The sequence below is a fragment of the Strongylocentrotus purpuratus genome, unplaced genomic scaffold (assembly GCF_000002235.5).
Source record: "Strongylocentrotus purpuratus isolate Spur 01 unplaced genomic scaffold, Spur_5.0 spur5_scaffold_5, whole genome shotgun sequence".
NCBI lineage: Eukaryota > Metazoa > Echinodermata > Echinoidea > Camarodonta > Strongylocentrotidae > Strongylocentrotus > Strongylocentrotus purpuratus.
This window is the reverse complement of record NW_022145611.1, coordinates 44,694,214-44,706,588: the sequence shown is the minus strand read 5'-3', so window position 1 is coordinate 44,706,588 and position 12,375 is coordinate 44,694,214. Positions and strand designations below refer to the sequence as shown.

Below are 12,375 nucleotides of genomic sequence, written 5' to 3'. Positions count from 1 at the left end.
GAGAATTTATCTCAGGAAAACGAAAAATTATCTCAGGAAAACGAGAATTTATCTCAGGAAAACGGGAGTTATCTCAGGAAAACGAAAAATTATCTCAGGAAAACGAGAATTTATCTCAGGAAAACGAGAATTTATCTCAGGAAAACGGGAGTTATCTCAGGAAAACGAAAAATTATCTCAGGAAAACGAGAATTTATCTCAGGAAAACGAAAAATTATCTCAGGAAAACGAAAAATTATCTCAGGAAAACGAGAATTTATCTCAGGAAAACGGGAGTTATCTCAGGAAAACGAAAAATTATCTCAGGAAAACGAGAATTTATCTCAGGAAAACGGGAGTTATCTCAGGAAAACGAAAAATTATCTCAGGAAAACGAGAATTTATCTCAGGAAAACGAAAAATTATCTCAGGAAAACGAGAATTTATCTCAGGAAAACGGGAGTTATCTCAGGAAAACGAAAAATTATCTCAGGAAAACGAGAATTTATCTCAGGAAAACGAGAATTTATCTCAGGAAAACGGGAGTTATCTCAGGAAAACGAAAAATTATCTCAGGAAAACGAGAATTTATCTCAGGAAAACGAAAAATTATCTCAGGAAAACGAGAATTTATCTCAGGAAAACGAAAAATTATCTCAGGAAAACGAGAATTTATCTCAGGAAAACGAGAAAAAAAAAAATTCTCCATGTCACTTCCGGGGCTCCGTAATATGCGATTATTTTAAGGTCTTTAAAAAAAAATATATAGCCTTTAATTGTTCATCATTTCCACATTCTTAAATTTCATTTAAGTCACACCTTACATAATTTTTAAATAAACTTATGTTTGCCACCTGGGAAGGGGGGGGGGGGGTACTCAGATTTGGTTTGGACGGAGGTGTGCCGCTCAAGCCTTGAAACCCCTTCCCATTATGAGGGGTCAATTTCCAAAATTGAGCTTGGATGATCCACTGACCGCCTCTGTCTGTCTATGGCCTGGTAAGGTTGACAGTTTTGCAAATTTTGAAAAAAACAGACCCACTTTTATTTTTTTTGGTTTAAAATGGGACCCATGTTTAGGGATTTTTGTTGAAAAAGTGACCCATTAAAGCGGCACACCCTCGTATGTCCTAATAGGTGAGTACCCCCCCCCCCCCCCCCCCCCCCCCCTCCGGTCATGTCACTGGTAACCGTACTACGGAAGTAAGTCGAAGTAAATTGTCTTTGTACTATAAAGCTAGCTGCATACACTAGTACTAGAAGTGAGCTGAGCTGCACTGCACTGGCCTAGCGCGCCTGGGCATGGCAGTGGCACATCTCGCACTGTGAACTGAGTCTGGCTCTAGATCCACTGACCGCCTCTGTCTGTCTATGGCCTGGTAAGGTTGACAAATTACAGTTTTATTACAGAATTCCCCATACCAAACTAGCTAGCCCTCTCCAAAATAAGCTGCTATTGGGAGCACATAATAATATGCACACCCTATCATCCAAGCTCAACTTCAAGTGCTAGCTGTTCAGCTCAACCTCAACTTCAAGCTCATCTTCTTCAAACTCAAGTCAAAGTTCATCCCCAGTCTTTGAAATCACGCATCGTTTTTTAGGTAAGAATGCCGTGATTTACTTGACTTCTATAATGCCCGGATTACATTTGGCCTGCGATTAGTCTGAGCTAGTATCCCCTTTTCAGTGCGGCCTCCGTACACAGGTACAGAGGCAGGAGGAGGAGACTTTTGTAAATCGTACGGATTCATGGACTCCGCGGTGCTCGATCCGAGGCCTCTATGCTTTACGATTATGTTTCGCAGAAAGTTATACAAATTTGAAAAATCGTAACCCCGTCATAGATGTCATTACACAATCCCTGCACGGGCATGGTGCGGAGGACTCGCGCTGATCGTGCAGCAAATGCAAGATTTTTTGGTGAACATAGGTCTAGCCTTGAGGCAAACAATACGCTTAAAAACGGCACGTCGGCTGCACGTTCACCACGCCTTCTCTGCGCAGCCTGTGCACGGAACGATTTCCGTTCGGAGGCTGCGGAGATTGCACGGCTACTGCATTGACATTGCACGATTTCCGTACAATCTCAGAGCAGCCTCTCTACGGATTTGCCTATATCTCATGATCTAGATCTTACCCCTGAGGGTCAATACAAGAGATGGCACGATGCTCGTAGATAATGTAAACACAAACATCGTAGCCCCGTAGCCTCCTAGTACGATGCCCCCAAAATTGCATGAAAAACCAGAGACTAATTTATCGTACGGTGCCCAGTGCAAATGTAATCCAGGCATAAGTAATAGATAGTACTTAGTAGCGGGTCTTATCTTGTGAGTTGTGGTTTACTCCAGAGCATCATCATGTATTATATACCTCACTTAAGAAATCTAGCCTTCTGATTAGTCGAAATTGCAGTCCGTAAAACCATTTAATAGTCCCAAGAGTAAAATTCCAGTTACCGGGAAAATAATAAAATCTTGCTGACGTGTTAAAATGTTCTTTGAGCGAGCGCAGACACCAAGATTGCTTTTTGTCAGCGATTCCCAACTGATCAAAAATTTCATTCATTTTTCCGAACGTGATAACCAGACAGTTTCTCAGATTTTCTGTGATGTTTTAACCAATCTTTACTTGTTAAAAGGATAAGGTAAGAATTCTTGGTAGATTTTTGTTTGAATTCGGCATATAAAAGGGATATCGACTGCTTTAATACTTGAGGACTGGCTGTTTCTATACTGGCTCTCGGGAAATTTGCCACTGCTGCTATCACCCTGAGGCGCGCTCGGGTGAATTCAGTTCCACTTTAAAAAAAATATGGTGACCGTTAATTAATGATAACAATACATGGGCCAGCTGGTTGTGCGTACCAGCACGAAAGAGCCAACATCGGCATTGGCTAGAATATAACGTAAAAGGGGCTTTTTAGTTTATTCAACGGCTGGTTCAAATTATCGAATATTTGTGGTGGTACACAAATATCAGAAATCATTATATTTATGGATATTTCAGCTGTCTCTGAACCGATTTTGATCAAAGAAAGGTGATTTTGTCATTTAAATTGTATGTTCTTTCAAATTTGACTCTCAGTTTATCATTATCTCACAAAAAAAATATTTTGTGTAGCGCTCTCTGCAACAGATCTTAAATATCCCTTAAACAGACTATTGATACAGCCAGCTAGTCGTAAGGCTTAATAAAAAAAATTATGTTGCTCTTTGCAAACGACCCCAACATCTTTAAATCTATGGGCAGCTTTTTGTAAAATTTTATTTTTTTACCGTTTTTTAGAAGAAAAAATGTTTAATGAATTAAAAAATAATGTACCCTGTATAACTATTTGGCCTAAAGCATACAAAACTGAAAAAGGTTGGTTAAAAAGGGGAAAAAAGCATAAAAAGGAAGAAAAGAGAATAGACTGTGACCCCCCCCCCCCCCCCCCAGGTGCTGGCATCTAAACTTGTAAAGTAGTATACACAGCAGTGAGGGCATTAAGAATTACCCACACCTTTGGAACATTTTTGTTTCAAGGACAAACACAATTTTAGAAAAAAAAGTGAGAAAAAAAATTACCGGTAGAGATAATTCAAGAAAAAATATCTTTAAAAAAAAACGCCTTTAGGGGGAGAAAAAAAAAGAAAAAAAATGTGGAAAAAATAATCTCAAAAGAAAAAAAAAGTTGAAGAAAAAGTCAACCCTTGGTATTGGTGTAATTTGTGTAATTGGTGACATACAGTCCTCAAGAGGGCAACATGCATTGATTAAAAATATATTCATTTCACCAGCTGGTGAATATACATGTAACCATCGAAAGTGACCGGCCAGTAAAATATAACTGTTATAATTGATATCATGTGACAAGCTCTGGACCAATCACATCTCGGTATCAGATAAGCTATCTAATATTTAAGTTATATTGACTGCCTTCATTCAGGGCAATATGACATATATTGCCCGAAGGTGAGGGCGATTATAACAATCCGTATTGCCCTGAATTAGGCAGTCAATATTACTATTATTATCCACATCAGATATCTAGAGCAAACAAGAAAATTTCAATATCTTATACTCTTATATTGTGAAAAAATACAGTAGCCTACAGTAGGTACACTGCACAGGTTTTCCTATCATTAAAAGTGACAAAAACATTGTTAAAACCTGCATTCAATTTTGTCTCTCAATCAGAAATTGAGTGGATGCTTATAATTAGGATTTAAACAAAAACTATGTTTTACCCTCTTTTGTTAATTGATGTTAAGATGCAGCTCTAATGGAAGAGGAAATAAGGTCCTTTTGTGTCTATAATTAGTTATTACCTGTACAAGGGAAGCTGGCAACTTACCCAATGCTCAAAAGAGAGCTTTTTATTACCATACCCGTCACTGGAGGTTAGCCAAGCGATGCTTTGTCTGGAATTATCATCATACATGTAGCTTTCCATCCATCATTTATGATCTAAATTAGCAACATATGAGCAACTGAGTGATAGCTAAGCTCTGCACCATTTCCATAGATATTGTATCTCCTGCTGGTTTTAATCTCAAGTCAGCTCCATGTACACTGTATGATGCGAAATACTTTTCGACAGCTTATTACAATGGTATGTACCAGTACATGCATGTATATTGTTATTGACATCATTTGTGTGTATTTGAGGAATCTGCTTGCAGAGCTACATGTAGTTTACAATTAAGCTTAATACTTGTATTTCCTGAATGAGATCATATCTATATTTGTCAATGTTGATTGTGGCGTGTGGATGCAGCAGTGTTGGCTCCACCTATATACACGTATGTACCAGCCCTTTGTGTGAGCAAAGCAGTGAGTGAGATCAGACTGGTCTATTGTTGACAATGTCGAGAGAGAGAAAGAGAGAGAAAGAAGATCAATACAGTCGGGAGTATGCATTCACAGTTCAATAACAATTCATCACTCCATATCTCAACGTCATTGTGTCTAGACCCATAGCCAGCATGTTTGGTGTGGTATGTATTATTGTCCTAGAGTACATTGAGGCTTTATTTATTTGTATTCTATATTGTTTATCAGTATCTTTGGTTTATCCCCCATTCACTGTAGTAATGACAACATTCTCTTTGTTTACATTTCATGATATGGGAAAGGTTACAGTGTAGTATTTTTGTAGGATTATATTTCAGAAATGTCTATATTTGTACTCTTGAATATTACATGTCGTACTTGATAATAACACCTACTGTATATGTGGGCATTTTAGGTATGTAAAATTGTAGATCAAGGCAATCGTGCTGTAGTATTTTTGTCCAACTGGGCAAACATGTATACAATTTATTTGTAATATATATTCATTTTTATTTTTGTTTGGGGGGTGGGGGGGGGGGGGGGGGGGGAGGTTACATGGCACTAATAAATTACAAACTACTGCTATACATGGAAAAGTTATAACAATTAATGCATTCGTAAAATGGAAATTACATGTATCTTGTTGGTCCTTGACTGCATTGTAGTATTTGATTTTTTGTTTGTTTATGTGACAGGGAAAAGTTTTATGATTTTGTCTTCTTCCTAGCTGAAGTATACATAGAAACAGTCAATTTATAAAAGTTGTATATTACAGTTTGATGGTATGGTACATTTCTCCAGTATTTGGTTTAAGCCCACTCCAGCTCCACCCCCCCCCCCAAAAAAAAAGTTTTTCTATCTTATTGATACAGACAAATCAGACTAATGTAAAGAATTAGAAAGTTATCAAAACAGTGGTACTTGTAAATAATGAAGTGATGATGGACTTGCCTATTTATCTTTATTAGTTATTGGTCTTTGTGTTGTTGGCAAATTATCAGGGAAAAAATATTTATTCGGGGGCTACTTTTCAAACTTTCCTGCATGAAATTAACACTCTAAAATTTGTTTTGCATTAAACTCTATGCAGATATGTATACAGGGGCTCTTTTCTGATTTTCGGGGGCTATTTCGCCCCGAGCCCCCGTGTATTTTTTTCACTGCAAATTATCCGTTGTCTGTTTTTCCTCAATGCTTATTTGATCAGTTTCTCTTACTTTTGAAAAGCAACATAATATGGTGCTTGAGTCCTTGATTATAATGATATAAAAGTAAAGGGAAAAAACAAGACTTTTTATCGTAGATGCTCTCAATGTGTTTTCTACTACATGGTTTGTTAATATTTAAAAAAAAACTGTTTAAAATAAAGTGTTCATAATGGACAAAGTTTGCAGGATTTTTAGCCCAATGGAAAGACCAAAAGTGTGCAAGAATTAAAAAATAATAGGTGTGCTGTACAGTATTGGTCTTACTGTTCACATGATGAATATCAAATTGATGTGTAAAGTTCGTAATCAGAAGAAAAAAAGAGTTTGCTTGATCTGTGATTCTAGACTCTCCTTTAGTTTGGATAGCCATTCTTATTTGGTCAAATATTTGGTCATTGTGCAGTTTATTTGAAAGCTCCTGCAAACAGGATTGATGTATCATAGAGTGTACAATACATGTACATACGTGTAGATTAAACTATCAGGGCCCTGTTTGTACATACCCTTGGAGTCTTGGGGTGCATTTATCAACTCTTTTCTAGCCTAGTACTTGATTCAGGCAAATTTGCAAGTTGATGAATGCAAGCACGTTTTCATTTGTCTTTATGCGTTTTGATACCCTTATGAGCCAGAATAACGTTTCTCAAGAGATGATAAACGCAAAGCTGTTTTGAAATGCATATATATTTGGGACCTTCCCAGATTAATTTTCTGATTCTGAGAAATAGCGCGCACCATGAGCTGTGTCATGTTGTACAATCATGCATACATACTCATTCATTGTTTATGCGAGGATGCACGTGTTACGGGCCCAGCCGGGCGGCTAGCTATAGCTAGCTACTTATGAACATCATATGGCGGGGCGATCAAAAATATAAAAAAACTGCTGACATGTACAGTACAGTGCAACTTATCAATGTAATTCACTTTATCATTTTGATATATTGTCACCTTTCATATGTATTTTACAATTTATCATTTTGATATATTGTCACCTTTCATATGTATTTTACAATTTATCATTTTGATATATTGTCACCTTTCATATGTATTTTACAATTTATCATTTTGATATATTGTCACCTTTCATATGTATTTTACAATTGATATTGTGCTTCTGTTTTGCATAATGAGGAATGTTTTGTTTCCAAAGGAAAGCTTTATACTGGTATGAAAGTGTGATCTTGATTTGTATTGATTATGTACTTTAATTTTAACTTCTTATTAATTTTTGAGTTTGTTTTAAGTGATCCTCCCTGGACTATTACTTTAGACTTTTAATAAACCACATTGAATTGAAGAAAAAAATTAAAGAGACTGGAAGATAAGACTGATTGTTGCCAAGTTGAGGAGAAAAAATTATTTATTAAGAAAATAAAAAAACTGTGAGAAAGCTATTGGGTAAACATGTGACTGATTTTTTTTGTCCTCAATTGTTTTGTTTAGTCTGAGCAGCGCATTCCTCATCTGGGTCACAGGATGATGCCTGCAGCTGGTGTACCTGGAGCACAAGGAGGAGGTAATGTAGGACAAGGAGGAGCAGGAGGGGGAGCTTTGGCTCCAGGACAACCTGGAGGGGCAGCAGGAGGAGGAGGTGGTGGTGCAGCAAACCAAGGTCTAGCCAACGATCCACTTCAGGCCTTTTACTTTTCTGTGATTAATCAACCACAACCACCTATCACAATCTCTGCTAACCCAGAAGATGAAGATAAAGATGACAAGATGCCACCGGGAGGAGTTGATTGCTATGGTAACGAAAGGAAAGCTCTTTCAGACATGACACGGTTCTATAATAATCCTCAGCTGAGTGATATTAAACTGAAGGTTGGCTTTGAAGAGTTCAATGGTCACAAGCTGGTGTTGGTCAGATGGAGTGAGGTCTTTGAGAGAATGTTCAGTGCAGATTGGTCAGATCAAAAAAAAAAAGTGAGTATCAAACAATTTAATTTTATCCTGCTTATTAACTCTCATATGTATCTACAATATTACTAACAACAGTATAAATCATAATCCTAATGCATGATTTACTTTAAACAAAACATGTTTAATGTTGACCTTGTCACCCTGTACAGTACATACATGTAGTGTACTTCTCAACCTGTCTTGTATGTTTCTTTTTCTGCCCCTTAGTTATCATTTACATATGTTTCTGTACCATCATTTGTTTTTTAACTCATTATTTATAAGCACCATTTTTATTATTATTATTATTTTATTTTGTCCAGAAAACATTTTCTTAATACTCTGTATACCAAATGTTTCATTTGTTTCAGTTCTGATGAGTTTCTTTGTTGTATGCTTGTCTTTGTTTCTCAATAAGCAAAGTTGAATTGCAGGCACATCTACTGTACATATTAACACCAAGTTTCTTGAGTATGATCACAATAACATTTTAACTTAGGGTTGGACAGTGTATTTTCCACACATTTGAGCAAGGATGAAGATACATTGTACCTGAAAATACGAACAATATAACCAATTTTTTTATTAGAGGCTTACAGAGCAATGCACTTCAGTGCATTACATTAAGGAATCCGTAACATCCATCACATTGGCATCGCCTTGTGCTCCGAGCACTAGACTGACTAGATTCATTAGCTGTATGAAGTCGGCATACATTGTACAACTGTTGAATATTATTCATGAGATTGGGAGGTACATGTATGTGAAACGAACGCCAGTAGACACAACTCTCTCTGCATAAGTACAGCGGAGTGCAGCTAGATGTAATGCCCATAAGGACATGTAGTGTATCTCTTTGCGGATAGTAGAAATCTGGAGATGTTGGAGTGGATATTACAAAGCCTTTGTGCATCAGGTCTTGTATCATTTAATTATATTTCACACAGTGTCAAAGATTTTATTCTAAGTAACTATTATGGATTTTCACTTTTTTTAATGCAATTTTGTACATGTACATGCACGTACACTGTATAATTATTCAATTGTCCATTTTTTTTTAAAGTGGATTATGAGCTAATAATATTTAAGATGGATGAGCTCTGCTGAGTCTGCTCATGTTTCAAACATATTTCTCCTCTCTCATATTTATTTTTTTTAGATTTAAATTCAAGGTAAATTAAAAATATTGGAAATGCATTGTGAATGTACTGTACAGTGGATGGATTTCCACTAGTTTCCAATTACAACCTCCTCATTACAATACAGTGCACAGTTGCACACGTGTATATAGTGTATACATGTAATTTTTTTATTATTTTTTATTTTTATTTATTTTCTTTATATATATATATATATATATATATATATATATATTTTTTTTTTTATTTTTATTTTTTATATTTTTTATTATTATTATTATTATTATTATTATTATTATTTTTTTTTTTTTTTTTTGGGGGGGTCACTTTTACAACTACAGTGTACCTGTATATCTTCTCAGCTGTCCTCTTTATCAATAAAGGTCATTAAAGTGTTTGTGATATATTTTTTTGTCTATATATGTATCTACATGCTTGTTTTGTTGGTGTATAATGCATAGTATTGCAAGTTTGTTTGCTATATTTATGTATTTATTAACCTGTCTTTATGCTGTATTTGAATTAACTGAATTGAATTGAATATGCATGCAAATACTCAAAGCTAACTCCAATGGTAGAATTTAAAATTGATGACATAGGGAAAGTAATCAATTTTATGATGGTACATTATGTACCGTTATAATTATAGCCTGTATACTGTATAGTTTAGTCCATGAAGTAGGATATTACAAGGGATAAAATATATTGAGGAATTCATTCTGAAAGCTGTTCTTGTGTACGTTCATCCAGTAATATCAGGCTTAAAGAGATTTGTACTAAATGAAATTTGGGGGGGGGGGGGGGGGGGGGTAGAGCATGATGCATCTGCAATTCTTTCTTTGTGCAATATATAATATATAGTGTACAGCCTTACCATCTCTAGAGGTGGTTTTGTGTGCTTAATTAATTTTCCTTTGATATATATACATGCATGCATATATATGCAGATGCAGATACTTGATTCAATAATTGTCCCTCTCAACCCAGCTGTGTACATGTAGGGTACCTAGCAATGCTGGGAAAGAATAGAAACATTACTGCAATAGTGCAATGACCAAGTAGGCATGAGGTTTAGGTTATGGGTTTATATGTATTTGGTTTATTTGCCAAGATATCTACATTGTACATGTAGATGTATTTGCAGAGAACAGCTAAGTATTTTTTTAGAGAACACGCATAATGGAGCTGTACTCCCCATTGAGCTGGGTAATCTTCATCTGTGTTGATTTTCACACATTTTCCATTGTATTTCTCACATCTTTTCCATTGTATTTCTCACACTCATCTCACCCAATTATTCTCACGTTCATGGATTTTTTTTTTTTTACAGGAATGTAGACCTCTGAAATACCAAGCATGATACACAAAATAAATGAGGCAGTCATTTGATTGAGAGAGCTTTGTGGTATTAACAAAAAAATTGTAGAATGTTTTTGTATAGGTTGTATATTGCAATTATTTTATTGTGTGAAAATTGTTCTTTTTGTTGAATTGCATTACATTCTTTAGTGAAATTCCTTCGAAGATCATACATATTTTGTCCATCAATATGTAAAATCAAAGTTTAGATTTTATAATTATGATGGTCTTTGATTAACATACTGGTCTGAGACTAGATAACCTATTTTTTTCTTTCCATATTTCCCTTTTTTCCATCCAGGAAATCGAGCTTGTAGAAGAACCAGAGTGTACTGAAGTATTCCCAGCATTCCTGAAGTTCCTATACTCGTGTCATATCATCCTGACCATTGAGAACACTCTACCAATTCTGATGCTGGCTGATAAGTACAATGTCTGTGATCTACGCCGGGTCTGCATAGAGTTTGCCACCAACAGCATCATGCCGAAGTTGCCTCTTAAAGATGTCTTCCATGTTTGGTACCAGTATGCTACAAAGTGCTATCATCAAGTGTTGATTACAGCCTCGGTCAAAGCACTCTCTCCCAAAGCTGATGACATTATGTCATTACCAGACTGGAATGTTGAATGGCTTGCTCTTGATAGAGATCAGCTTGTGCAGTTCTTAAAGAGCTCACATCTTACTGTCAGAAATGAACTGCTTGTGTTCAGGGCAGTCATTAAATGGATTGAATCTCCCAAGCATCCAGAACGCATGCAAAAGATGGAAGATCTTCTAAAGGAGATAATCCCTCATATACGCTTTCCTATGATGACTCCTGAGCAACTACAGCAACTGGAGAACCACAGGATTGTTGAACAATTCCCAGCACTCTTTTCAACTTCGCTCCTACATGCTTACAAGTTCAATGCACTTCCTTTAGAATCCCGTGCAAACAACCCAGACTTCTCCTCGACCAGTTACCTACTGAGAAACTACACAGATCTTAGATGGGACAAGAGAATAGTTCTATCAGGGTATTCACAGTTCAACAAGCTACAGGAAGTGATGCCAAGGTTTTCCACCAGATCTTCATCCTACCCTCACTCTAGCTGGGATTGGGAACTCAAGATCTATCCCAAGGGATCTTCATCTAGCAATGAAGACTTCCGCATGATTCTCTATTCCAATGTGGTCCTAGATCAACCTAGACCCATTGAGTACATGGTTCAAGTGGTTAATGATTCAAAGGTACTTGCTGTCACAAGTGGCAAGAAGAACTTCACTAAAGCCCGTTATCACTCAGATACTGACATTGACAAGAAGGTTCCTTTGAATGATCTCATGACATCCTCTAGTCAGTATATTGTTAATGATGAGCTTGTAGTTCAAGTCTTTCTGAAACCTTTACAATGATATGAACTTCTTTCATTTGGAATGGACCAAGCTTAGACTAATTTGATTCCTAACCCTAGTGCTCCTATTTTGAGGTAATTCAATCTCTTGTTCATCTGGGCCTATTGTGAATTTAATTTGCATGCTGTGATTGCATTTTACACTACTGTACACTATTGTGTTACATCTTGAAATGAGTGTGTTGGATTAGACAAAAATCTCTGTAAATTACTATCCCTTTTCTTCTTATCAAATATTAGTCTTTGAAGGGAAATGTCAACTTTATCAATTTGCAATAACGAATGAGAGCATAACAGCCATAGCCCCATGGAAAGACTTTAAAAAACCTGTATTTGAAACAGGCCGTCTGGAAAAGTGGAATGGGTATTCTAAATATACCATGAGTCATCTCTTGATTAGATTTCTTATACTATGTGCCATAGAATTTGTGTTCTAAATATCACCAAATTCCTTTGTTGTGGCAAGTAAAGCAATATCCCATCTAGAAAGGCTATGGTAGACTATTTACTTGATTGTATCAGTTGTATATGTATATGAAAATATGATGAAATACATGATTTTATTTTCATTC

General features: G+C 36.2%; 1 protein-coding gene across 4 annotated transcripts; it reads left to right on the top strand.

Moving 5' to 3' along the window:
* Positions 1-1,233: 1,233 nt before the first annotated feature.
* On the top strand, positions 1,234-12,375 carry LOC592989 (BTB/POZ domain-containing protein 17; the record flags this gene model as incomplete). 4 transcript variants are annotated; one of them, XM_003724998.3, is given in 3 exon segments in its annotated part: positions 1,234-1,583; positions 7,455-7,934; positions 10,710-12,375. In XM_003724998.3, coding segments are annotated over 2 exon segments (1,542 nt in total). In that variant the 5' UTR covers positions 1,234-1,583; positions 7,455-7,487.